Here is a 24,559-nt window from a genome sequence, read left to right as displayed (position 1 = left end):
GGACAACTTCAACTTTATGCCCAGGAACTGTACAGCAGCTGTACAGACTGCCAAAAAAAAATGGAAGGGACAAAATAAAACAAAACAATTGGAAGTGGCTAGAAATCATAGAATTGGAAGAGAACACAAGGGCCATCCAGTCCAAACCCCTGCCATGCAGGAACTCTCAATCAAAGCATCCCTGACAGATCGCCATCCAGCCTCTGTTTAAACACCTCCAAGGAAGGAGACTCCATAACATTCCAAGGGAGCGAATTCCACTCTCAAACAGTCCTTACTGTCAGGAAGTTCCACCTAATGTTGAAGTGGAATTTCTTTTCCTGTAGCTTGCATCCGTTGTTCCGGGTCTTGTTCTCTGGAGCAGCAGAAAACAACCTTGTTCCCTCCTCCATATGACATCCCTTCAAATATTTAAACAGGGCTATCATATCACCTCTTAACCTTCTCTTCTCCAGGCTAAAAATCCCCAGCTTCCTAAGTAGTTCCTCATAGGGCATGGTTTCCAGATCCTTCACCATTTTAATCGCCCTCCTTTGGACACGCTCCAGTTTCTCAACTTCCTTTTTGAATTGTGGTGCCCAGAACTGGACACAGTATTCCAGGTGGGGCCTGACCAAAGCAGAATAGAGTGGCACTATTACTTCCCTTGATCTAGACACTATACTTCTATTGATGCAGCCTAAAATCGCATTAGCCTTGTTAGCTGCCACATCACACTGTTCACTCATATTCAACTTGTGATCTACTTGGACTCCAAGATCCCTTTCACATGTAGTTTCATTCAGCCAGGTGTCCCCCATCCTATATCTATGCATTTCATTTCCCCCCTAAGTGCAGTACCTAACATTTCTCTGTGTTGAATTTCATTTTGTTAGCTCTGGCCCAGCTTTCTAGTCTATTCAGGTCATTTTGAATTTTGGTCCTATCCTCTGGGGTATTAGCTACTCCTCCTAACTTGGTGTCATCTGCAAATTTGATAACTATGCCCCCAATACTATCATCCAAGTAATTAATAAAGATGTTGAATAGCACTGGGCCCAGGACAGAGCCCTGTGGGATCCCACTGGTCACTTCTCTCCAAGATGAAAAGGAGCCATAGCTGAGCACCCTTTGGGTTTGGCCGGTCAACAATTCCTTCAAGTAACTCGGGCCCAAGCCATGTAGGGCTTTAAAAGTAATGACCAACACTTTGTACTGCATCCAGAAACTAATCGGCAGCCAGTGAAGAGATTTTAGAACTGGTGTTATGTGGTCTGACCTAGGTGCTCCGGTAACCAATCTGCCTGCCGCATTTTGCATCAGTGGCAGTTTCCAAACTTGGTACAAAGGTAGCCCCATGTAGAGCGTGTTACAGAAATCAAGAAGAGAGATTACCAGTGCAAGTACCACTACTTCAAGGTCCTTTCGGTCCAGGTAGGGACGCAATTGGTGTATCAACCAAGGCACCAGGCACTTCTGGCCATTGCATCTACATGACATAGCTAGATTGCAGGGGCTGTCATTGTCAGCCTTCATGGTCTGTTGGATCTCCATTTGTAAAGCAGAATTTCATCTGTCTTGCTCACCAGCTGTTTGACAGTGGTAGTTTCTGGTGTACTGAAGCCTGGAATCAAGAGGAGGAGGATGGAAAACCACTGGTGCTCCAGAGAAACAGGCCACATTTTACTTTCAATGTCAGTTGAGTATTTTTCTTTTTCTTTTTACATAATTCTCTTCGTGTCTCCCTCCCTTACAAGACTCCATGAAAGAGACAGGAAAACAGATGGAGAAAAGTGAAAAGGTTCTTTTAAAAATGAATAGGAAGGTCACAGGATACTAAAAAGAGAAGGAGTATATTGAAAATCAGGAGATAGTAATGTGGACATCTGTAAAGGGTCATGAAATATACAGTGGACCCTTGTTATATGCTGGGGTTTGGTTCCAAGATCCCCCATGGATAACAAAATCCGTGTATGCTCAAGTCCCATTAAATATAATGACATAGCAAAATGGTGTCCCCTATAAAAATTAGAAAATCAAGGTTTGATATTGAAATTTATACTTTTTTTTAACATTTTCAAGCCATGGATGCTTGAATTTGTGTATAAAAAATCCATGTATAAGAAGGGCCGACTGTATCTGCAAAAGCTAAAGTTTCTCCTGGGTGAACCAAGAAAGGAACTGGGAGCAAAGCTACATTGTACTGATATGATATAGCTCACTTCTCAGAAATGACCACAATAGAAACTCTTCTAGAACATGGCCACGTAGCCCAAAAAACACACAAAAGACCACAATACAACCCATTTTCGTCACAAAAGCTCTCCCAGAGAAAGCATCATTTCATATTTTTGTCTCTTACAGTCAGAGCAGGTAAACAGCAATATTTGCACTGAGATCCAAGTGTGGTGGCAACACTTCAGTATTTGGGGGAAATTACACTGCCAAGTATAGTCATCCACAAAAGGAATATTAAATGTGAAATTAAAAAAGTTACTCAAATTAATCTCTCTGTCATAAAAGGTTTACAATGTTACCTTGACTTCAAACAACACATTAGCTCTACTTTTACCTGTATGAAATTATTTAAATACAAAATATATTAATGTGATAATATAAGCAAGCAATAGATATAAGCAGCTTCTTAAAAGGCATTCCAGCATTAATCATTTTATAATCAAGCTCCAACAGAAGTCAGTATTGTAAGTGGAAGTCAAGGTCATAGATTTGTGGCACTTTTGAGAAGAAATTTGAAATGTATTGCTCCCTTTCTCTCCCCTGTATTTAACAAAAAACCTATTCTACAGTTCAGTCTCTTTAGTCACAATGAGAAAGATTCAATTTTATAATCTGTGTGTATGAAAAGATCATACACGCATGCAGCTGCTATAGAGTGAAACCATGTTGTTAAATGGTGCACTGAGCAATGCTACAGTCTGTGTGGAGCAACTCCACAAGAAGCTGGTATTCTTAAGGACTTCTACATTTAAAAATTCCTTCAGCTCAACTATAGAACACACATTTAACTGAATGGCTTTCTAAATTTCAGGTGTTTGTTGGGGGAGGCCTTGACAAATGGCCTTGACAAACACACAACCTATGAGGTATTGTGGATATTCTGTAAAGAGCACAAATGAATCAACTCAAAGACCCACCTATTACAGCATCCCATTACCTAGTGTTAAAGCAACATTCATACCAGTAGTAAAGGGAAATTACCTTGTTGTATTGTATGAAGGGAATATGCAAGAAGGAAACAGGATCATATGCCTGGGTCATAACAGACAGTCAAAGAACTTATGAATGTGCACAAAAGGAATGCAGCACAACTAATGAAAAACATACTTTTACATTAAACTGATTAATTAGCAGCAAGGCACCATTTTCATACACAGAAATCAATTCCCAATAGTGGAATCCAATCCCACTTGGGGAGTATACAGGGGTACCCCGGGTTATGAATTTAATTCGTTCCGCCGCCGCTTTCGTAACCCGAAAGGCTTTCGCAAGCCGAAAACCCATAGGCGCTAATGGGGAAAAGCCGCGATTTGGTGCGAAAAAGCGCCGAAAAGCACCAAAATTTCTTTCGTAACCCGAAATAACCTTCATAACCCGGAACAGTTTTTTTCAATTGATTTTTTTCGTAACCCGGAAATTTCGTAAGGCGGCGCATTCGTATCCCGGGGTACCACTGTATATGCAGTGAACAACTATATGGATTGGCCATATGGTGCTTTCCCACTCGTTCAGTGGGAATACTTCAAGTAAACCATTCAAGTGTTGCAAAAGTTCACTTCAGTCATTCAAGTGTTTCACATACAATATCTCAGCAAGTTGTTGTTGTGTTGTATTGTGTTTCTGACTTATGGCGAACCTCAAGCAAACTTACCATGGGATTTTCTTGGCAAGATTTGTTGAGAAGAGGTTTGCCATTGCCTTCCCCTGAGCATGTGACTTGCCCAAAGTCACCCAGTGGGTTTCATGGCCAAGTGGGCAATCAAACTCTGGTCTCCAGAATCACAGTCCAACACTCAAACCATTATGTCACACTGGCTCTTATGTCAGCAAGACAGAAGAGAAAAAGCTGAGTTGGGATGAGAAAAACAATCAGCGCTTAACAACTACTTTTCTTTAGGAAAATAAGCACTTATAGAAGTGGTGAATGAGACCAGTATAAACTTGTGTGAACTGATCTTTGATTTTGACGAGGAAACAGTTATAGGTATAAACTGTTATAGGTATAAGCATGAAAAGATTTTAATGAGGATGGAGCTTCTTATGAATACTTTTAATCAAGAACAGACTTTGGCCAAGATGCTGAGAAGTTCAATATTCAGGATACAAAGATCTAAAGCAGTAATCCTACTTCATTCCCTCAGCTCTGACACATTGATGGCATCAAACTTCTGCTGACTCGAGTGTTGAGTCAGGAAGACAGGTTGCATCTGCACAACTCATTTAAAAACACTTCTCAGCCAGGATACTAACTTTTGAGAAACTGCAATAGACATTTATTACCACTTTAAAAAAAACACATTTCAGTCTCATGAATTGCACATATATTCATTTAGATAACTCATCTGAGTGGACTAAATAAATTATGTTTCAGATTACAGTTTCCTTAACTCCTAGCCACTGGGAATGCTACTTAGGGATTATGGGAACCGGAATCCAAAACATCGGGTGAGCACCAGATTGTCTATCCTTAAATTAAGGTGTGATAAGTTTGTACATTGTTGTAACTGAAGCAAACCTAAAAAGCAAGATAAGAGGTTGAAAGCTTACTGTATAAGTAATAGCTGCCATCATTCCAATAAGGGTCAAAGAACTTATAGAGAACGATAGGGCTGCCAAACCACCTGCAAGAGAAACAACAGAAATATGGATAAAAAGCACATTTAGAAACAGTATACAAGATTAATATTTTATTGTCTATTGGGGGGGGGGGAATTTAAATAGATGCATGTATCCATGTATATACATGCATGCACACACAAAATAAGAGTTAAATGGCAAGGAATGCTGGCAACTGCAATCCAGCAACCACTTTGTCCAACCCAATTTAGCAGTTCTTTTATTGTTGCTTTGTTTAAGGCTACTACTAAAATGTGATGTCCTAATCTGCCTCTCATGAACAACTTTTAATGCTACTCCTTCCTGAAACTGACTACTTACATATGATACCAGATTCTTATATTTTGACCACTCAGTGGTATCTCAACTGGTCCTCCTGTCTTGTGAGGACTATACATTAAGAGGTTAGTAGATTAAAACTCACATACATAACTATCCTGACTGTTTACTTAAATTTCCAAAACAAAGTTTGAATCCACTAAACTGTTTTATTCAAATGTGTTTGCTGCCTACATTTTTTGAAGGAGTTAGAATCAACTTGAGCATCCATACCACTGATCCCTGCCCAAGAATAATCATGTCAGGGAGGCTTTTAAATTGTGGGTGTGCTTTAATTTTGTATTTTAATGTAATTTTATACTGTTTTAGCTAGATGATTTTCATAGTATGAGAAAATCACAGAGTTGGAAGAGACTACAAGGGCCATCCAGTCCAACCCTCTGCCATGCAGGAACTCCCAATCAAAGCACCCCCGACAGATGGCCATCCAGCCTCTGTTTGAAAACTTCCAAGGAAGGAGACTACCACACTCCGAGGGAATGTGTTCCACAGTTGAACAGCTCTTGCTGTCAGGAAGTTCTTTCTTATGTTTAGGTGGAATATCTTTTCTTGTAGTTTGCATCTACTGTTCCGGGTCCTATTCTCTGGAGCAGCAGAAAACAAGCTCGCTCCATCCTAAGTATGATAGTGCTTCAAATATTTAAACAGGGCTATCATATCACCTCTTAACCTTCTCTTCTCCAGGCTAAACATACCCAGCTCCCTAACTCTCTCCTCATAGGGTATGGTTTCCAGACCCTTCACCATTTTAGTCACCCTCCTTTGGACACACTCCAGTTTCTCAATGTCCTTTTTTAATTGTGGACACAGTATTCCAGGTGATGCCCAAACAAAGAAGAATAGAGTAGACCTATTACTGCCATTGCTCTAGACACTGTACTTCTATTGATGCAGCCTAGAAGTGCATTGGCGATTTTAGCTGATGCATCTTACTGTTGTCTCATGTTCAACTTGTAGTCTACTAGGACTCCTAGATTCCTTTCACATGTACTGTTGTTAAGGTGTTTCCAATCCTATGTTATGCATTTTATTTTATTTATTTATTTTGTCCTAAGTGTAGTACCTTACAGTACCCTTACAGTACCTTCTGTTGAGATTCATTTTGTTAGTTTTGGCCCAGCTTTCTAATCTATTCAGGTCATTTTGAATTTTGATCCTCTCATTTGGGGTATTAGCTACTCCTCTTAATTTGATACCAATTAGTAATTTGTTAAGAATGCCCTCAATTCTTTCGTCCAAGTCACTGATAAAGATGCTGAGTAGCACTTGGCCCAAGACAGAACCCTGTAACACCCCACTGGTCACTTCTCTCCAGGATGAAGACAAGTAATCGGTGAGCACCTTTGAGTTCAGCCATTTAACAAATTACAAATCCACCTAACAGTAGCATTGCCTAGCCTGTTTTTTACTAGCTTGTTTGCAAGAATGTCATGGGGGATCTTGTCTAAGGCCTTACTGAAATAAAGATATAAATCAAGATATGCTATGTCTACAGCATTCCCTTCATCTACCAAATGGTTGTTTTTAAATTTCTATTGTAAAATTTTTAAATAATTTTATCTGTGAACTATCTTGGATCTCTTTGTGGGAGAAAGACAGCATTAAATGGAATAAAGAAACAAATAAAATAGGAAGAAATTAGGCACAACTTCTGAAGTTAAAGGTAAAATGAGAGTCCTCATATCTTCTCTGTTCTGCCATATTTCTGATGTCTAAATCTCCAAGTAATACTTTTCTCAGTTATATCTTGGAAGATCTGAAGTCATCTCTAACCAAATAAAGTCTCAATTACACAGAGGGTGACAAATACTTTTATTTACTCCTTCTGCACTTTTTTTATTCATTTGTTTAATATACTTAAAGGCACTGGCATTATCCCATTTTCCCAAAAAAATCTTGGAATAATAATTGATTATACTAACTGCTGAACAAATTAATGCAAGTCTGGAAATTCTAATGATGCTGATATCTTACAACATATTAATCAGATACAGTTTCCATTATAAAATGACCAGGACAGACAATTATTGAATGCTCCAATTACTATACAGGAGATGTCTCAAGAGATCAATGTCTTGAAACTAATTAAATAATCAGGCATAGAACCTAATAAGACTACACACACATACACACACACACACACACACACACACACACACACATATATCACAGGGGGGGGGGAAGTTTATTAGTTCCAATGAAAACGTGTATGATGAATCTATTAGTACATCTAAGATCCCCAATTCATGAAATGAATTACATTCAGAAGGAAGACAAAGTCATCACTGCTCTCAGTTTATCATCCAATTTCAGTTTTAAGTTGAGAATATAAAAAATTGGCACCTATAATGCATAAACCCAAACAAAATTATTTCAAAATACATTGACCTCTGACCATGGGGGCTTTTTAGCATGGAGACTTATCAGATAGCATAGAAAGAGAGTGAACCCCTTGAATGAGTCCTTTTTATTATCAATAGGAGAAAAAAATATCTCACGACTGCTTCCAAGCTCTTCAAACAGAAGCTTCACTTTCTCCCATTCTGTTGAATTCTTCTTGTCAGGAATATTAAGTGGAACAAAGGCTCTGCAGCAAGAAAAAATAATAACAAATTATACTCTGAAAGTTCTCTTCCAAACATTCGATAGGATATACTGGGATGGTACTGGGAATGAAGTCCAATTACATGGATAATTCAAGGGCCTTCACTAAGCTGAAAACCAATTCATTTTCTTTCAAGAAGTTTCTCTGTTCAAACCCATTTTTAAAATCTGATTCTATGCTACCATAAAATCTGTTTCATGTCTCATTAGAAACTTACAGAAAGCCAGCCAAGAATATAAAATGTTAATAATTATTGATGTGAATAAAGCCTCAGATAAGACAGAAATTTTTAGACAAACTGAAGAGTGTAAAAATAAAACTTTTGAATGACGGCTCAACTGTGGTCTGCTTTAATACAGTCTCAGTATTAAACTGCATTAAACAATTGCCTGAGAAAAAAGTGATTCAAAGTAGTAACAGAAAATGGACTGGAAAGCTGTACATTAAGTTTTCAAACAGTGCAATCCTGTGCATGTCTACTCAGAGGTAAGCCATATTGATTGTAATCAAGTCTGCAGCCTAAAAAGAAGTTACTAAAATTTCTAAAAAAACTTTGGGTCCTTTCATACTATACAATTATACCACCATGATTCCACTTTAATTTCCATGCTTCTGTCCCATGGACTCCTGGAATTATCAGCTTAGGCTGGGAAATTTACAATTCTGAGCACAACAACTCAAGTGCCTCCAACCAAACTATGAATCCCACGATTTCATGGGATAGTGCTATGGCAGCTGAAGTGGAATCATAGTACTATTATTGTGTAGTATGAAAGGGCTCATTGTCTCCAGTACGAAGGAAAAAGGTAGCGTGTGAACGCCACAACCTTCTGGTTAATTGGACTTCCTCTTAAAGTAACTTTATATCTAGCCACAGTTCTTGTCTAACTACTTCTCAAGCTATTTACAGCTCTTGCTGTAAAAGTCTAATACTGGAAAATCAAAAATCAAAATAATATTTAAGGATTCTTATGAAGTAGGTTACTCAAACTAGACAACAGTCATGTAATTACTGTTACTGCAAATCTAGATTTTTTTTAATAACAAGAATTCTTAAAAGAAAATCCTAGGCAATAATGTCATAATTCCTTTTCATCATTTAAATATTGCTAGATCATACTTCGGAATGCTTTAGAATAAATTCAGTCAGAAGATTTTTCCACATTCAACAAATCTGGAGGCAAAGAACATTCTAAATGGCAAACGTAAAAAGATACACTGGATATACAAGGGAATTTATGTCAAAGGAGCAAGCATTCATCTGTAGTGGACTGAAAGCAGGAATTTCAGATGACAATTGGTCCAAGCAGCTATGTCACAACACCCACACAGTTTAGAGTAATGAGCTTGAGCAGCTTTTGATAGAGAAGGAAACCAACTCTGGCACAGCACACTTGAAAACAGAACATGAGTTATAGAATGAGGATAGTTAATCATATTTTCTGTTTGTTTTTACTGAAAATTTTTGAAAGGTAGCCAACAGAGCACAAATGAAATTCCAGCTGCATTGAGAGACAACAATAAGGCAAGCAACTGTGGGAAGCCTGGTTTATCAAGTATACTGTAAATACTCATCTATAAGTCGACCTCGTGTATAAGTCGAGAGCATGTTTTGGGGCCAAAATTATGAATTCTGATATGACCTATGAATAAGTCAAGGGTAAAACTTATGGGAATGTAACACAGGATGTAAAGGACAAAGCATCAGAAAATGATGCCAAAGAACTTACAAAATTCCACCATTCATAACTGTGCTCACACTAAAGGCTGGATGGATGAGGAAAGAACTCCAGGAAATGGCAGCTGTGGGATGTGTGGAGGAGGCAACCAGGCATAAGTAGGGCTAAGAAAATGCACACGTCTAGAAAAGGGTGAAAAGGCAAAGCAAAGAAAGTGGCAACTATGCAATGGGACATTGGTATCTGTGGGGGATCCGTTCCAGACCCACCCACCCTGGTGATAGATTCCAAAATCTGCAGGATCTCAATTCCCATTGTCCCCAATAGTGGTATGTGCACACAGCTGCACCATTAGGGATAGCCCCTGTCCTGTGGTGGCACGTGCACACAGCCGTGCCACCATTAGCTACAATGGGACTTCAGGTGAAGTCCCAATGTCCCTAATGGCAGCACACACCACCACTGGGGACAGCAGGGACTGTCCCTAATGGCCATGTGGCCACGTGCACATGCCACCACTGGAGACAACTGGGGGCTTGCCATCAGTGGATGCTGAAATCCATGTAAGCAGCTATCAAATCAACTTTGACTTATGGCAACTGAATGAATGAGAGACCTCCAAGTCACCCTATCACCAACAGCCCTGAAGACTCAAGGCCATGGCTTCCTATATTGAATCTCTCTATCTAGAATATGGTCTTTTTCTTTTCCTACTGCTTTCTACTTTGCCAAGCATTATTGTCTTTTCTAGTGAGTGATATCTTACCATACTATTCCAAAGTATGACATCTTTGTTTAGTCATTTTGGCTTCTAGGGAAATTTTTCCCTTGCACTTTCTTCCTTGACTTTCTTCAGTAATCTTTCCAAGTCTTTGTTATTTTCTGGCAGTAGTACAGTGCACCTGTGTCATACACAGGTGCGCTATACACAGGTTTGAGCATATGCTGAAAGCTGTGGAGAACTACGGGGGAGCGTGTGGGGCGCAAGGGGTGGCACATCCCATTGGAACGAATGGGGTGTGCGCCCATGGCGCATGCACGCCGTCACCGCATACATGAGCCCATTGAAGTGAATGGGGCTCAAGCATACTCACTATTGGGCTTACGTGGGGGAGGGTCCGGAACGGATCCCCTGCATAAGCCAAAGGCGCACTGTATAATGCAAGTTAAACAGATAGGATGATTGAATGCAGTCTTGCCTGCCCCATTAATTTTCATTATACAGTGAATGCTTGTTATACACTGGGTTTGGTTCCAAGATCCCCCATGGATAACAAAATCTATGTATGCTCAAGTCCCATTAAATATAATGACATAGCAATGGAAAATCAAAGTTTGATATTTGAAATTTATACTTTTTTGAACATTTTCAAACTGTGTATGCTTGAATCTGTGTATAAAAAATGTAAAGTGTTTCTCTGCTGGCCATAGAGCATCTCCATACTTGGTTTAAATTCTCTTGAATTTCTCAGGCCTTATGGAATAGGTCTCTGGTTCTACCTTTTCTGTTGTCATCTTCTATTTCTCTACATTATTATAGTAGTTCTATTTCTCTCTACACTTAAGTCACTGAATGGTTGCCTTTGGGGTTCTGACTGATATTATTTAGTCAGACTTTGCATTATATCCCTTGACTGCTTTTGCTATATCTCCCCTCACTATAAATGACACCCCATTTCTTCTTAGATTTTCACTTTCTGTGCAATTATCTGACTCAAAATGTCTCATTCCTGTCCACTTTACCTCACTCACTCCATGTTTTGCAATGTATATATGTTCCATTTCTTTTTTTTGCTATGTCTAGTTTTCCCTCATACATATGTTATTATTATTATTATACTTTATTTATATAGAGCTGTAGATTTACACAGCGCTACCTTACATTCCATGTTTCTACAATATGTTCCGCAGCTTCAGATTTTCTTTTCACCACTGAGCACATCACCAGCTTAATGTCTTTTCCACCTGAGTCCAAATGAATCATTAAGCACAGTGCTACTCGCAGTTCTCCTCTGCTGTACCCCAGTAGCTTGTTGAGTGCCTTATAACTGAGAATTTCATCGTCTGACACTATCTTTTGTTTATTTTTGGACTGTTTCTTCACAGGGTTTTCAAGGTAAAAAAACATTCAAAAGGAGTTTACCATGCCTCCTCCTTCATAGTCCTAACAAGTGTTAGCTATTATATCACTGCTGTTGTTTCCAAGAGATCTTCTACTAGTATCACTACTCCCCAACACTGTTGCCCAGTGCCTGTCCGGCAAATTTATTCTGGCTCCTCAGCAACGCCTTGTCTGACATGTGAGAACCTACCAATAGCACGGCTACCATCAACATAGTCTCTTGCTTCATAGGAACACTTAATCTCACTGCCATGGAAACAGTGTCATGATAAGAATTCAGTATCTTTTTTAATATATATTATTAAATTTTAGGTGGTTTTTTTTTACTATTATAATTGATTTTAGATACATTCTATTCTGATCTGTGTTATAAGCTGCCTTGGGACCAGTAATGGAAGGAAGGCCAGGAACAGACACACACACACACAAAGTGCAAAAGTTGAAAGAATGCATCTAGTGATAGACAGCAGGATCAGTAGTCCTTTTCAAAGAAGAATGTGCTTTGAACTGCAGTCATTTTAAGAAGTAACAGCTATATTAAGATAAGAGCATCAGCAGATTTCTTCAAGCACTTTTATTTGGGTCATATATTTTAAATTAGAAAGCTTATAAGAAAGACAAGGTCTATAGAAAATAACTGGTATACCTTGAGGTAGCTAATGGCAGTTTATTTTAGAGGTAATCTATATAAAGCAGTATGATTTTAAGAATACATTATCCCATGAAGATTATTTCTCCTGTATGAAAATATTTATATTAACATTCTTGCAAGGCTCATCTATAAGTTCTATCATGTTAGAAAGAAAATGACAACAAAAAGCAGTTGCTTTCAACTGTGAGAGATTTACAAAATCCTTTTTAACCAGCACATATCTCCAAACATATTTGCCTCATGAAACAATTCTGGCACAGTAATTTAATCAAAATGCACAGTTTTTATCTGACATCTTCATTATCATAGTAACCCTATGGCTATCAAGCAAACCTATTACGCAATGTGCTAAATCACACTAACTAAAAATCAGACATATCCAAATACTAACTCATTTCTCTCTTCAGATTCAACTGCTAAAAAAGGCAAAGATGGGGTCAATATAGAGATCAAACTGGAACCAAACATTTACTAACATGAACACAAATTCTTGCCAGTTTCCACAATCTACATCAGCCCTGTTCCATACCCTATTCAGTTTCAAAAAAATCTACCAATCATCAGGAGCAACCTTTCAAAGGGGCTCAATACATATTGTGGATCAATGAAAACGAAGTGCACATATTTAGGCATATACATCTTCGCTGTGGTAAACCTGTCTGCATAATTGCACAGATGTGATCTAGAAGGTAGGCCATATTAAACACTGGGGTAAGGTGCCTTAGGTAAAAGACATTACATTTACCATGTTGTTGTGGCTGTTGTTGTTATTGTGCGACTTCAAGTTATTTTTGACTTCTGGTTATCCCCAAGCGAATCTGTCACAGGGATTTCTCGGCAAGATTTGTTTAGAGGGTTTGTTTGCCTTTGCCTTCTTCTGAGGCTGAGAGTGTGTGACTTGTCCAAGGTCATCCAGTAGGTTTGCATGGTTGAGTGGGGATTCACACTCTGGTCTCCAGGTTCATAGTCCAACCCTTGAATCACTATACCACACTGTCTCTCATTTACCATTTATGACAAAATTAAGCACACTCAAACCATTACTGCCAAAAAAAATTTATTTTGCTGGCAAACAATTGTTTTAAATTGTTTTAACTGATTTTAAATTATTTGGTGTTTGCTGATAAATGCTTTAATTTTTGTTCGTCTTTTAAAATTACTGTTATTGCATTTATTGTTTTAATTTGATTCTATTGCTGAAAGCTTTAGATATAGGGCAGGATAAATGTTTTAATAAATAAAACACAAAAAATTAAGAAATTTATGAAACAAGAAAACAGGAGTGCTGAGAGGCAGCTCAGAGGTGGGACAGAATCAAGATTATTAAGAGTAGTAATAAGTCAAATTTCTGGTAAAATTAAGTTAGTTAAACAAATTTTTTTTTTGTTTTTGTTTTTTTTTTATAACCTTTATTTGGTGCAGAATGGACTGGGGGATATGTCATACTGGCTGGTGTATAACATTTGTGTTAACAACAATATTCTAAAGTACATACACAAGGACATGTAAATATACAAACCTACTTACCCAATTATCAGAAGAGCAGTACAAACCAGAAGGAATCCTAGTGTGTATTTCAATGCAGTTTGAACATGCTGTAAAAAGTAGTAAGTACATTCAGAAAAGCTTATATCTTCCTGCTGATTTCTGCATTAAGCCCAACCTTCCCATTAAGCAACCTTAACTGGTTTATATTACAATCTATTTTGAGAATCCTGATTTCTTCTAGTAGAAGTTGAAATAGAAACTTGGTATTATTTTGAAATACAAATGGTACAATTTAAAATTTCCAGTATGACCAAGGATTTCTCTTATAGCTGATTTACTTGTTTTGGCTTCTGTAATCTGCTTTTATTTTAAAGGAAGAAGACTGTCAGAAGCTGCATCTTGCCTGTCATATATCTGGTGCACATACAGACCTGTGATGTGTAGTAGGGGTTAATGTGTGTAAATATAATATGATGGAGTATTTATTACAAAGGGTTGTTGATCACATGCCTAAGTTCCAAAATAACAGAGTGTTGAAGTAACAGAAAAAGGGAGTCATGCCTAGCTCAACACTACAAGCCAAGGTCATTTCACAGGGAAAGCAGACAGAAGAAATAAGGAGGGGGTTGGTATGGGAAAACAAGAAGAATAAAGATGTTTTGCTTGTGTAAGAATGAGAAAATAGCCCCCCCCCCATGAACTGAAATTATAGGTGGTTTAATCAAGCTTTGCCAACGCTTGCTGTTTAGTTCTGACAATGAACATCTCTGTCTCTGATGTAAACCTACAGTTACTGAATAAAGATTTTCTGAGTTTCCTACTGAAGCCTGGAATTTCTGAACTTTGGGAGTCACTAGACTAGACTGAAATTTATCTCCACCATCTCAATATCAAATGTTATTGTTACGTTTCCTTTCTGGTTCCACAGACACTACAACTCAAAAAGGAGAACTGCCAACAATATCAGTAAATTATTCTCACCCTTGTTTTACAATCACACTGATGAAAATCCTTCAAACACAACTTCAGAGAAGCACAGAATCAGGTAACAAGGCAGTGGCTACATCTGCTTTCGCTAGAAGCCTTTCTAAAAACATTTCAGCAATATAATGTAAAAGAAAAGTGGTGTACTGAATTAATATTTTCTTTCTAGGCTTCTGTTTCAACAGGCTCATACCAAAAGAAAAAACAACAGTTAGCTTAATAGAGTATGAATATTCTAGACCTATAAAACTCCTGGCATTTACGTACATTCTGGCTATACAGAGATTTCTCAGGTTCAATCCCTGACATTTATATTTAAGAGCATCAAGTTATAACTGATGGGAAAGACCACAGCTCAAAACCTCAGAAACCTCTATGAGTCACAACAGACATTGTGCTACACTGAAGATGTCCTAAGCATGGAATCCATACAAGGAATGCATATAACACCAGTTTGAAACCATGTAAGGCAGTATTTTGGCTTACGCCCCTATCAGAATACACCCTTTAAATGAATTAAACCTTACATAAATTCCACTGGTTTTCATAATTTACTCATTGTTGTTGAGTGCCTCAAAGTTGTTTCTGACTTACAGTAACTATATCACGGGGTGTTCTGGGACTGAAGAGTGTGTGACTCACCCAAGGTCACCCAGTGTGTTTCCATAGGCAAATGTGAAATCGAACACTGGTCTGCACTCAAACCACTATACCACACTGGCTCTTGGGACTAATAACTGGATTTAGTCTTAAATACTGTCGTACATGATTTCAGGCTGCTAATGGAACCTGTACACACCTAACCAGTTCCTTCCTTAACATATCATCATAGTAACATCATGTCAGCCAGTATTCTGACTGGAAGTGGTTATTTGGCATCTCAAGTTCTGGTCGTTTCTATCAGTTGTAACTTGTGCTCTTAACTGTAGATATCAGCAACTGAACCTGGCATCTTCTAAATATTTTTAACATCAGAAAGCATCTAATTATATATTTCAACAAGTGTAACAACAAGGAAATGAAAACTATTTTATTCACTGTATATACAGCCACAGAATAAGTAAGTTAACAAGCTTCTTACTGAACATGTGCTGCCATCATCTTCTTCTTTCTCTTCATAGTAGAAGTAGACAAAGGGTATCCATAAGAATACACAGAACAGTATGATGGAATACAGTGCTGAAGGGAAGGAATAAAAATGAAGTTATATCTTGATCCCTTTCCCTGCTAGTAATAGCACATAAAATGATCATTTATCATTACATTATTGTTCTATTAATATAATAATGGTGTATCAGCCAAAAAAGATCTGGAGATCTGTTGAAGTAGGATTCTCTAACTTTCACGCATAACACACAAAACATGCAATGCTTTCATACAGTGCTATCAATATACCCAGTACTGTATACACATGAATGCAAGCAAGAGGCAAAATCCCATTTATGAGGACATCATGTCCTGAGTTTGATATAAGAGTGAAGGAGTGGGACACAGAGATAGGCATAACTAACTTGGAAATGATGCCAGCCAATACTATTACTATAGACTAGTAAAATGTAAAATCCCTGTTGTTTTCAGGTTTCCTTATTTTAGGTTGTCCATTTAAAAGGTTAACTAAATCCCATCTTTGAACAATCTAGTGAAAACATCTATGAAAACGAGGCCATTTGAAGTACACAGGGGATAAGAATGTGTATTTTGCAGTTTTTCTTCTCATGACATATTTTTGTGCACAACGCAAAGGAACTTCAAATTAAGTAAGGATGCAGGTGCAATCCATATTGTAGTGCAATAGGTACTCTTAAAGGACAGGACAAAACAATTCCAAGCTACAACTATCAGTCCTACACTGCTGTAGTCCTACAGACAGTAGTACATACAACCTCCCTTTATGCTATCAATTAACAACAAAGTATGTCCCTCAAACAACATTAGGTTAAAATCAGTCCGTCACAGGAATATCTTGCTCACTTACATGTTCTTACTGAAAAATCAGACAATACCAAAAAAGGCTTCAGTCTGATATTTAATTCAAGTGTGAAACCTTTCAGAGCAGTGTGCTTAATAAAGATAAACACTGGTGAGCAAACAAGAAATCCAGATATGATCATGCTGCAGTTCATCCGCAGAACAAAGAATGACTTGTTCTACAGTCTTTTTGGTTTATCTCTACTAAAGTTTTTTTTTAAAAGAAATGATACTTGCATTATATAGAACATGTTGCTGTCAAGCTGACAAGAATAAAAGAGTGAGTTTTTTAAAAGAAAAATTAGAAAGATTAAGCTCTTGTTTGTTAAAAACATAGATACTATAGGGCCAGTACAGACCAGCATGAAAAGCCAGCTTCCAGTCAGCTTAGCAGTGTGGTGTACGCATGATGCACTCCCCCAAGATGCCTACAAGCTGGCTTCACACCGCCCAGCTGTCCACATGGCAGCCAGCTTCAGAGCGTTTATATATCACATGCTGCAGGAGCACCATAAAGCTGCAGAAGAGCGGCTCCAATCCGGCTTTTTACCATCTCAAAAAGGAGCGGCATTTTGCTGCCTCTTTTTGGACTGGCAAAAAGCCAGATTGGAGCCGCGGAATGTGGTTCCCACATCCCCAACCCGGTTCTCTCAAGGGCAGGTTCAAACCCATCACTGATAATATTTTTATAGATCCCTGTTGCAATCCAGGATTACTTACAGTATCTTGAATACACACTAAGATTTCCTACCCTCAAGCATTCTCCAGTTCATTTCAATGGAAGAACCAGTTCCACCCATGAAGAGAAATACATGGATGGATTCAATCCCTTGGCTGAAATGACTATGTAAAACCTGTAAGCACGTGGGAACATATGCAGAACTGTGGACTGGAGTGTGTCCTTAGCATTTGCCTCTACAGGTTCCTCAATTTCATGAACAAGTGTGAATGGAAATGTACACAGTGGAAAATAATTAACTTTTTTTATAAAAAAATCAAATCAAATATTTGCTAAATATACTCCAATCTCTATCTTCACAATATGTTATCATATAATATTATGTAAATGTTACATTATCATCCAACCTCATCTGCAGTATACTGTATGATTTCATCAAATTCACAACTTAGCATTTTCAATCAAAGCTCATTTGGTTTCCGAGTTGTGCTTGAGGACTTGTGAAGAGTCAACAGGTTTTAAAATGTTGCTTGTTGAACCACTCTTCTTTTTTGTGGTGTAGGAAACTACCCCTCTCTTTCCATGTTATTTCTACCTATGGTACCAAAGTTTCTGTTGAAGAAGTAAAGCCTAGGGGCACATCCACTTTGTTAAATGGGGTATACCTGTATTTAGACTTCGTTTAGACTCAGAAAAAAGAGGAATGGAGACAGGACAGGTTAGACTTACAAGAAGGAGGCCTGAAGATAGCAGAAGCGAACATAAACAATGTAAGATACGCAGATGGCACCATACTACTAGTGGCAAATATTGCACTCTGTTATTTCATTAGGCAAAAGCCTCCAAATTCAATATTTCAAAGTCTCAAAAGAAGAAATGACAACATAAGGGTGGGAACATTAATTTTGTAGTATAATAATTTTAAGCTGGACATGTATAGCATTCCATCACAGAAATAGGAATACATTTTATCATTAATTTTCTGATAATTTTAAAGTCTACAAACACACAAAACAATTGCATTTAAAGAGATATGGCTCTGTCAGATTATGAAGTCTATGAGTTTACAAAGAAACCATTCACCCAAGCAATGTTTCCAGGTATCCAAATCTACATAAATTCAACCTAGATAATGAAGAAAGAAATAATTAAAGATTTCCCATACCTTGGGTCAAACACTGATCAGAATGGAGACTGCAGTCAAGAAATAAGGAGAAGACTAGGAATGGGAAGGACAGTAGTGAAAGAACTAGATAAGATCCTAACAAATAAAGATATACAACTGAGCACTGAAATTAGAATTGTGATAGTCGTTGTATTTTCCATCACCATGTACAGATGTGATAGCTGGACAATGAAGAAAGCAACTAAGAAGAAAATAAATGCATATGAGATGTGGTGATGAGCTGTCATACTTTGGCCACATCATGAAAAGACAATAATGGTAAAAAAAGTTGAAGTGGTAGAAAGAGATGCAGATGGATGGACTCAGAGAGGTCACAACCCTAAATTTACAGGACCTAAACAGAGCAGTAGGATAGGGGGTCTTGGTGATATCTCAGCTACAGGGCAGCCATGAGTCAGGATCAACATGAGAATAGTTAACAACAACAACAGCCTGTATTTCAGTAGTCATTGTGCTAACTCAAGGTTTAACTCAATACAGACTGCCCAACAGTGTGTGTGTGTACGCATGTATGTGCACATGCTTTCAAGTCACCCATCAATTCATGGCAACCCCAGGAATTTTATAGGGTTTTTAAGGAAAAGAATACTCAAGAGGTGGTCTTGCCAGTTCCTTCCTCTGAAATATAGCCTAGAGTATCTAGTATTTCCTGATGGTCTCCTATCCAAATACTAACCAGGGCTGAACTTGCTCAGCTTCTAAGATCAGACAGGATCTGGTGCCTTTAGGGTATTTAGGCCTTCCTTATTCTGACATTTAGAACAGTAAGAAAGTATGCCTGTTATTTATATTCAAATCATTACTACCATCTGGAGGTTGATGTGTGCAACAGCATCAAACCTACCAAATGTTTTCTTTACAACTGAAAGAACTAACTTTATATTGGAAAAAAAATGATAATGCTTCTAACAGGAGGAAATATACACGTGGCTTTCATGAATAGTTTCACATATGGATCAGAAAATAAGGTTTCCTATATTTGCATTCTGTACTTTCATTAGGTAAAAGTCTCCAAATTCAACACTTCAAAGTCTCAAATGAAGATATGACAACGTAACGGTGGAGACATTAGTTTTATAGAATAATAATTTTAGGCCGGACATGTACAACATTCCATCACAGAAATAGGAATAAATTTTATCATTAATCTTCAGATAATTTTAATGTCTAGAAACACACAAGACAATTGCATTTAAACAAACATGTCTCTGACAGATTCTGCAGTCTATGGGTTTACAAAGAAACTATTCACCCAAGCAATGTTTCCAGGTATGCAAATATAGGACAGACCTTATTATAACCCCAAATATAATGAAAACTGGTTTTACTGAACATGATACAACTGGAGTTTGCTTATGACCAACCTATATATACTATTTGTATGCTTTTGTGCAACTGCAGTATATTCTAAGGAAAACTGTTTAGGCACCAAGGAGAAAATAGCTAGAATGAGGGGGATCGCCTTTTGCCAACTAATGATAAGACTTGTATTAATTAGGCCATCTGGGTTCAACAGACTTTGTCTAGGGGAGCATTAAACTTCAGTTTTGCATGGGAGTGTGTTCACTATTTCTTTCTTAATGCAACTTTAGAATGGTTTTTCATGGAGCATGCTGGAACTTAATTAGGATAAAATTGGGGGGGGGGGGGGGGGGGACAGTACTCCGATTCCAGGCCCATCATATGGCCATCCTTCAATATTTCTGGAGTGAATCAAGAGAATGGGAGGTGCTTTGGTTCAAACAGATCTGCTTTCAGAATACCTTGTGCCATACAACTGGAGCAGGAACGGAGAAGTGATAAGGATAGTGGAGGTTTCTGCACTCCAACAGGGATGCTTCCAAAGATGGAGCTCCTTCTTGGTTATGGACAGGTAAGGAAGTATGCTAAATTATATGCCATCTGAGCAGCCCTCTTAAAATACACTTGTGGTATAAGCATTCATGATGCAGATATCAACCTTTTGACCACAGCCTATAATCTATACACAATTCTCCTCTCCCCCGCTCCCAATGCCCCTTAATATTTAAAGAATTGCTCAGGAATACCTCAGAGACTTCTTTCACTATTTTAATATTCTAGCTTATGTAAATGGACTGCCCCATTGGTTTTGTTTTTAAAATTGCATCTGTAATTTGTGTAATTTATATTTTTAAAAAATCTGAAGGTTTTTTTTTAAATTGTAGAGACAAGTATTTTAAAGCAGAAGCTCTAAAATTTTAGATTAATTTAAATGTCACTTGGCCCTGGGTTCAGAAAAGAATATAGCTGAGAATTTTGTATTCATGTCCATCATTATGAACCACAGAACTGTATGAATTTACATATTCTTCAGCTAAAAATATGCAGAACTAATATTATCAGCATTTTAAGAATAAGAATACTAACAACACAATGTTTTGAATTGTTGAAATGCTAGCCAGAATAGTGCAGTTTTTAAAAATAATGCCAAATTAGTTTATATACTGTACATACTCATGTACAAGTCGACCTCATGTATAAAACGAGGGAAGGTTTAAGGGTCAAAAGCCTGCATTTTGATATGACCCGTGGATAAATCGAGGGTAAAATTTAGGGGGCTATAAGGATGGATGGAAAGGGGGAAATACCACTTCTGTCCCCCCTTCTCCTTCTCTGGACCTCTCCCAACCGATTCCCAGGTGCTGAAGGAGAGGCTTTAACACTGGATTGAGAAAGGAAGCAAGTGCATTTAAATTGACAGTTGTTTCCATAAGACACAAGGTCTTGCAAAATGGACTGGAGACAGAAGCAAGTGGTTTTAAATGGAGAAATTTTTCCATAGGAAGCAAGGTCTTGCAAAAGGGACTGGAGAGATGGTTTTAAATGGGGAGGGTTTGTTTTTTTAATACGAATCCAGGTCTTGCAAAAGGGACCAGAGAGAGAAGCAAGTGGATTTAAATGAAGAGGTTTTTCCATAGGAAGCCAGGGCTTGCAAAACGGAGCAGAGAGAGAAGCACATGGATTTAAATGGGGAGTTTTTCCACTAGGGAGCAAAGGCTTGGAAAACAGACTGGAAGGGGAAGGAACTGGTGTTCAATGGAGATTGGGGCATCAGGCTTGCTTGCTTTTGCAGCTTTCTAAGCACTACTGATGTACTGACCCTTATATAAGTCTATAGGGTCAATATTGGGGCATAGATTTCTCAACTTAAAGTCGAGTATATACGATAGGTTGAGTATCCCTTATCCGCAATTTCAGATTTTTCTGTATTTTGGAATACCTATATTAGCATGTGCATAATACTCAACACACAACACAAGTAACATAGTATGTACTGTATTTGTGAAGCTGGAGACACATCACTCAGGCTAAGGATCTGAGAGACTAATGAGCAGGAGTGAAGGAGCCACTACCTCAAAAGTGGAAGCAGATGGCTGGTGGCAAACAGTTTAAGTTTTGTGAAGGTTTTCAGGTTTTGGATTTCCAAATTAGGGATGTTCAACCTATATCATAATTTGGTTTTAAGTTAGGAACTGGAATCTTAGGCAGCAGAGCATTTCTGATAGCATTTAGCTGACCATTGTGGGAAAAGAGATCCTTAAGTAGATGGATCCTTAGTCTGATACTTCAGGACATCTGTTACATGTAAACCTAACAAGTGAGTGGAAACTAAATCAACCCACTTTAAAAAAAACCTTTTAAAAATGTGGTTATATAGAATCATAGAGCTGGAAGAGACTGCAAGGGCCATCCAATCCAACCCCCTGCCATGCAGGAAACCCAGATCAAAGCATCCCTGACAGATGGCCATCCAGCCTCCGTTTGAAGACCTCCAAGGAGGGAGACTCCACTACTTCTCGAGGAAGTGTGTTCCACACTGTCGAACAGCCTTACTGTCAGGAAGTTCCTCCTAATGTTGAGGTGGAATCTCTTTTCCTGCAGCTTGCATCCATTGCTCAGGGTCCTAGTCTCTGGAGCAGCAGAAAACAAGCTTGCTCCCTCCTCAATATGACATCCCTTCAAATTTTAAACAGGGGATCTCCATGTGTGCAAGTACGTTAAAGAAACATTTTCAACTCTCTTCTCAACAGTCCTCATGACTCAGAGGTTTCCAGAAGCCTTTTCCTTTTTGCTGTAAAATCTAAACAATAAACAGTAAACATGTCTCAGAACTTTTATAAGCCTCAAATCTCATGCAGATATGCCAGATTTGCAAAGAGAGGCAGTGGCTGCTATATACCGTTCATCTAAGTCACTGCCCTCTTAAAATAGCACAGTACTTAAGCAGGAATTTGAGGATGTTATTGTATCAAAAGTACCTCCGTTTTCTGGAAGACAGGAATTTGTTTATGTACCTGCATTTACAGAAGTTAAAAGCTCATTAAAGTGATGTTTCATTAAAAATACTGAAATACTGCTTCAGTACTGAGGAGGTGTTATCTTACTACCTCACCTACATTTCCACAAATGAGTGTACCTGTAATAAGTTAAAATTCCAAGCTTATCTGAAAAGTGGTTCCAATGCACAAACAGTAACCTCTTTGCACAACTGTTGGCAAGTAAAGAGTTATCTGTCATAGCAGTTCAGCAATAAACCTTCACAGTGCTCACTTCACTGTCTCCCATCCTCTCGAATGCAGCAGCGTGATATACCGCATTCAAAATAGAGCAGATTATTTCCTTCCTTGCTAGAACCAAATATCAGCTCCTCTCAGCTTGAAAGAGTTGTTTACATAAATAAATTATTTACCTGGCAGGAGAGCAAAATGTAGACACTGCAAAGTGAAATGGCTTTTTAACCATGGATAGTGAAATCCAGATGCAACTCTGCTCATATGCTACTGCCAGACATCTTGGAATATCACGCTGAGCATATGTTTGAACCAGCAAACAATTTCTCAAAAAACTACTACATATTCCTAATATAAAATCGCATAGTCAGTGGTTCTGAACTCAGCAGAAATAGCACAAAATAATTTCTCACTGTAAAGTACTTGTTTGTAGGTCAAAGTGCCTACTTTTGTGGCCACAAACTGTCCCAAAGCAAAAAAGAGAAACCTCAGAAAGGAGCATTACTGTTCCAGGAAGTATTCAGGAGTGGCCATTCTCCTGTAAAGCAAGGAGCAAGACTATGCTTTAGTGCAGGTGTGGGGGCTTTTCTGAGGTTTTTAACATCTGGAAATAAAAATCCAACTCCACTGGCTTTACCACAGAAAAAATATATGGGGAGTGAGGACATATATTTAGCATGCAGCAAGTACAGTGTGGCAACCCTAATCTCCAGACCTGCTGGAGTTGCCCTTTCCTGATCTACAATTACCAAACTCAGACAATCTAAGAGTGTCCAAAATTCCTCAGCAGTCACGCAATTATGATGTGAAACAATATAAATTCAACAAGACAACACTCATGCTTCCTGCATTTCTTAGGATGAGCCATAGGATGCCCTGCATTCACATGGCCTCAGGTAGTTTTTGTAGCCTTTAACCCCTCTAGGCCACTTTTTTTCTGGCTCCCCAAAACTAGGGTAGGGGATGCCAACCTTGGAAGCCAATTCATCTTTTGAACAAGTTACAGCCTCCTCTCCTCCCCACAACACTGTTTAACATTTCCCCCTGCAAACCCCCCAAAGTCCACTACTTGCCACTTCTGTTTTCATTTGTTTTTATGGTGGCTGCCTAGGAGGGTTCCACCGACAAAACAACTGTCTCCCTGAGTCACCAAAGTCACCTTGTCCTATACCACTGGAAGTTATAACTATACTTAACTGAAATCAGAAGATGGACAACATGTAAATTGAAAAGCACTCTCTGAGAAATCCTTTCATTGTGGTGTGAACGTACCATTAAGTTACACTATTATTGTGGAGTTCTTATCAAATGCAAGGTAAACCATCATTGCAACTTCAAGATGAATGAAACCTATTCTGCTCTAACAGAGCCTTTATTATCTGGAACGTGTGGGTTGGATCCACACATCTCCAACTTACAAAAAAGAACAGCAAAAATAAATCAAATTTTAAAACAAAATGTAGAGAGATCTTGAAGCACCTTTGAGACTAAC

General features: G+C 38.2%; 1 protein-coding gene across 4 annotated transcripts in view; it reads right to left on the bottom strand.

The window, feature by feature from the left end:
- Positions 1-24,559, bottom strand: part of LMBRD1 (LMBR1 domain containing 1) — an 81,106-nt gene that overhangs the window by 44,282 nt on the left and 12,265 nt on the right. For all 4 annotated transcript variants that reach the window (XR_006102499.1, XR_006102500.1, XM_042454960.1 and 1 more), the window contains exons 4-7: positions 15,784-15,881; positions 13,758-13,825; positions 7,671-7,759; positions 4,765-4,838 (exon numbers count right to left, since the gene is read on the bottom strand). Coding sequence is in view for 2 of the 4 variants with exons in the window: in XM_042454960.1 (XP_042310894.1) it covers positions 4,765-4,838; positions 7,671-7,759; positions 13,758-13,825; positions 15,784-15,881 (329 nt within the window). In the remaining 2 variants the exon portion in view is untranslated. The remainder of the gene's footprint in view (positions 1-4,764; positions 4,839-7,670; positions 7,760-13,757; positions 13,826-15,783; positions 15,882-24,559) is intronic.

The sequence above is a fragment of the Sceloporus undulatus genome, chromosome 1 (genome assembly GCF_019175285.1).
Source record: "Sceloporus undulatus isolate JIND9_A2432 ecotype Alabama chromosome 1, SceUnd_v1.1, whole genome shotgun sequence".
NCBI classification, from domain to species: domain Eukaryota; kingdom Metazoa; phylum Chordata; class Lepidosauria; order Squamata; family Phrynosomatidae; genus Sceloporus; species Sceloporus undulatus.
The sequence above is the reverse complement of the archived record's forward strand: the minus strand, read 5'-3'. Positions and strand labels throughout refer to the sequence as shown.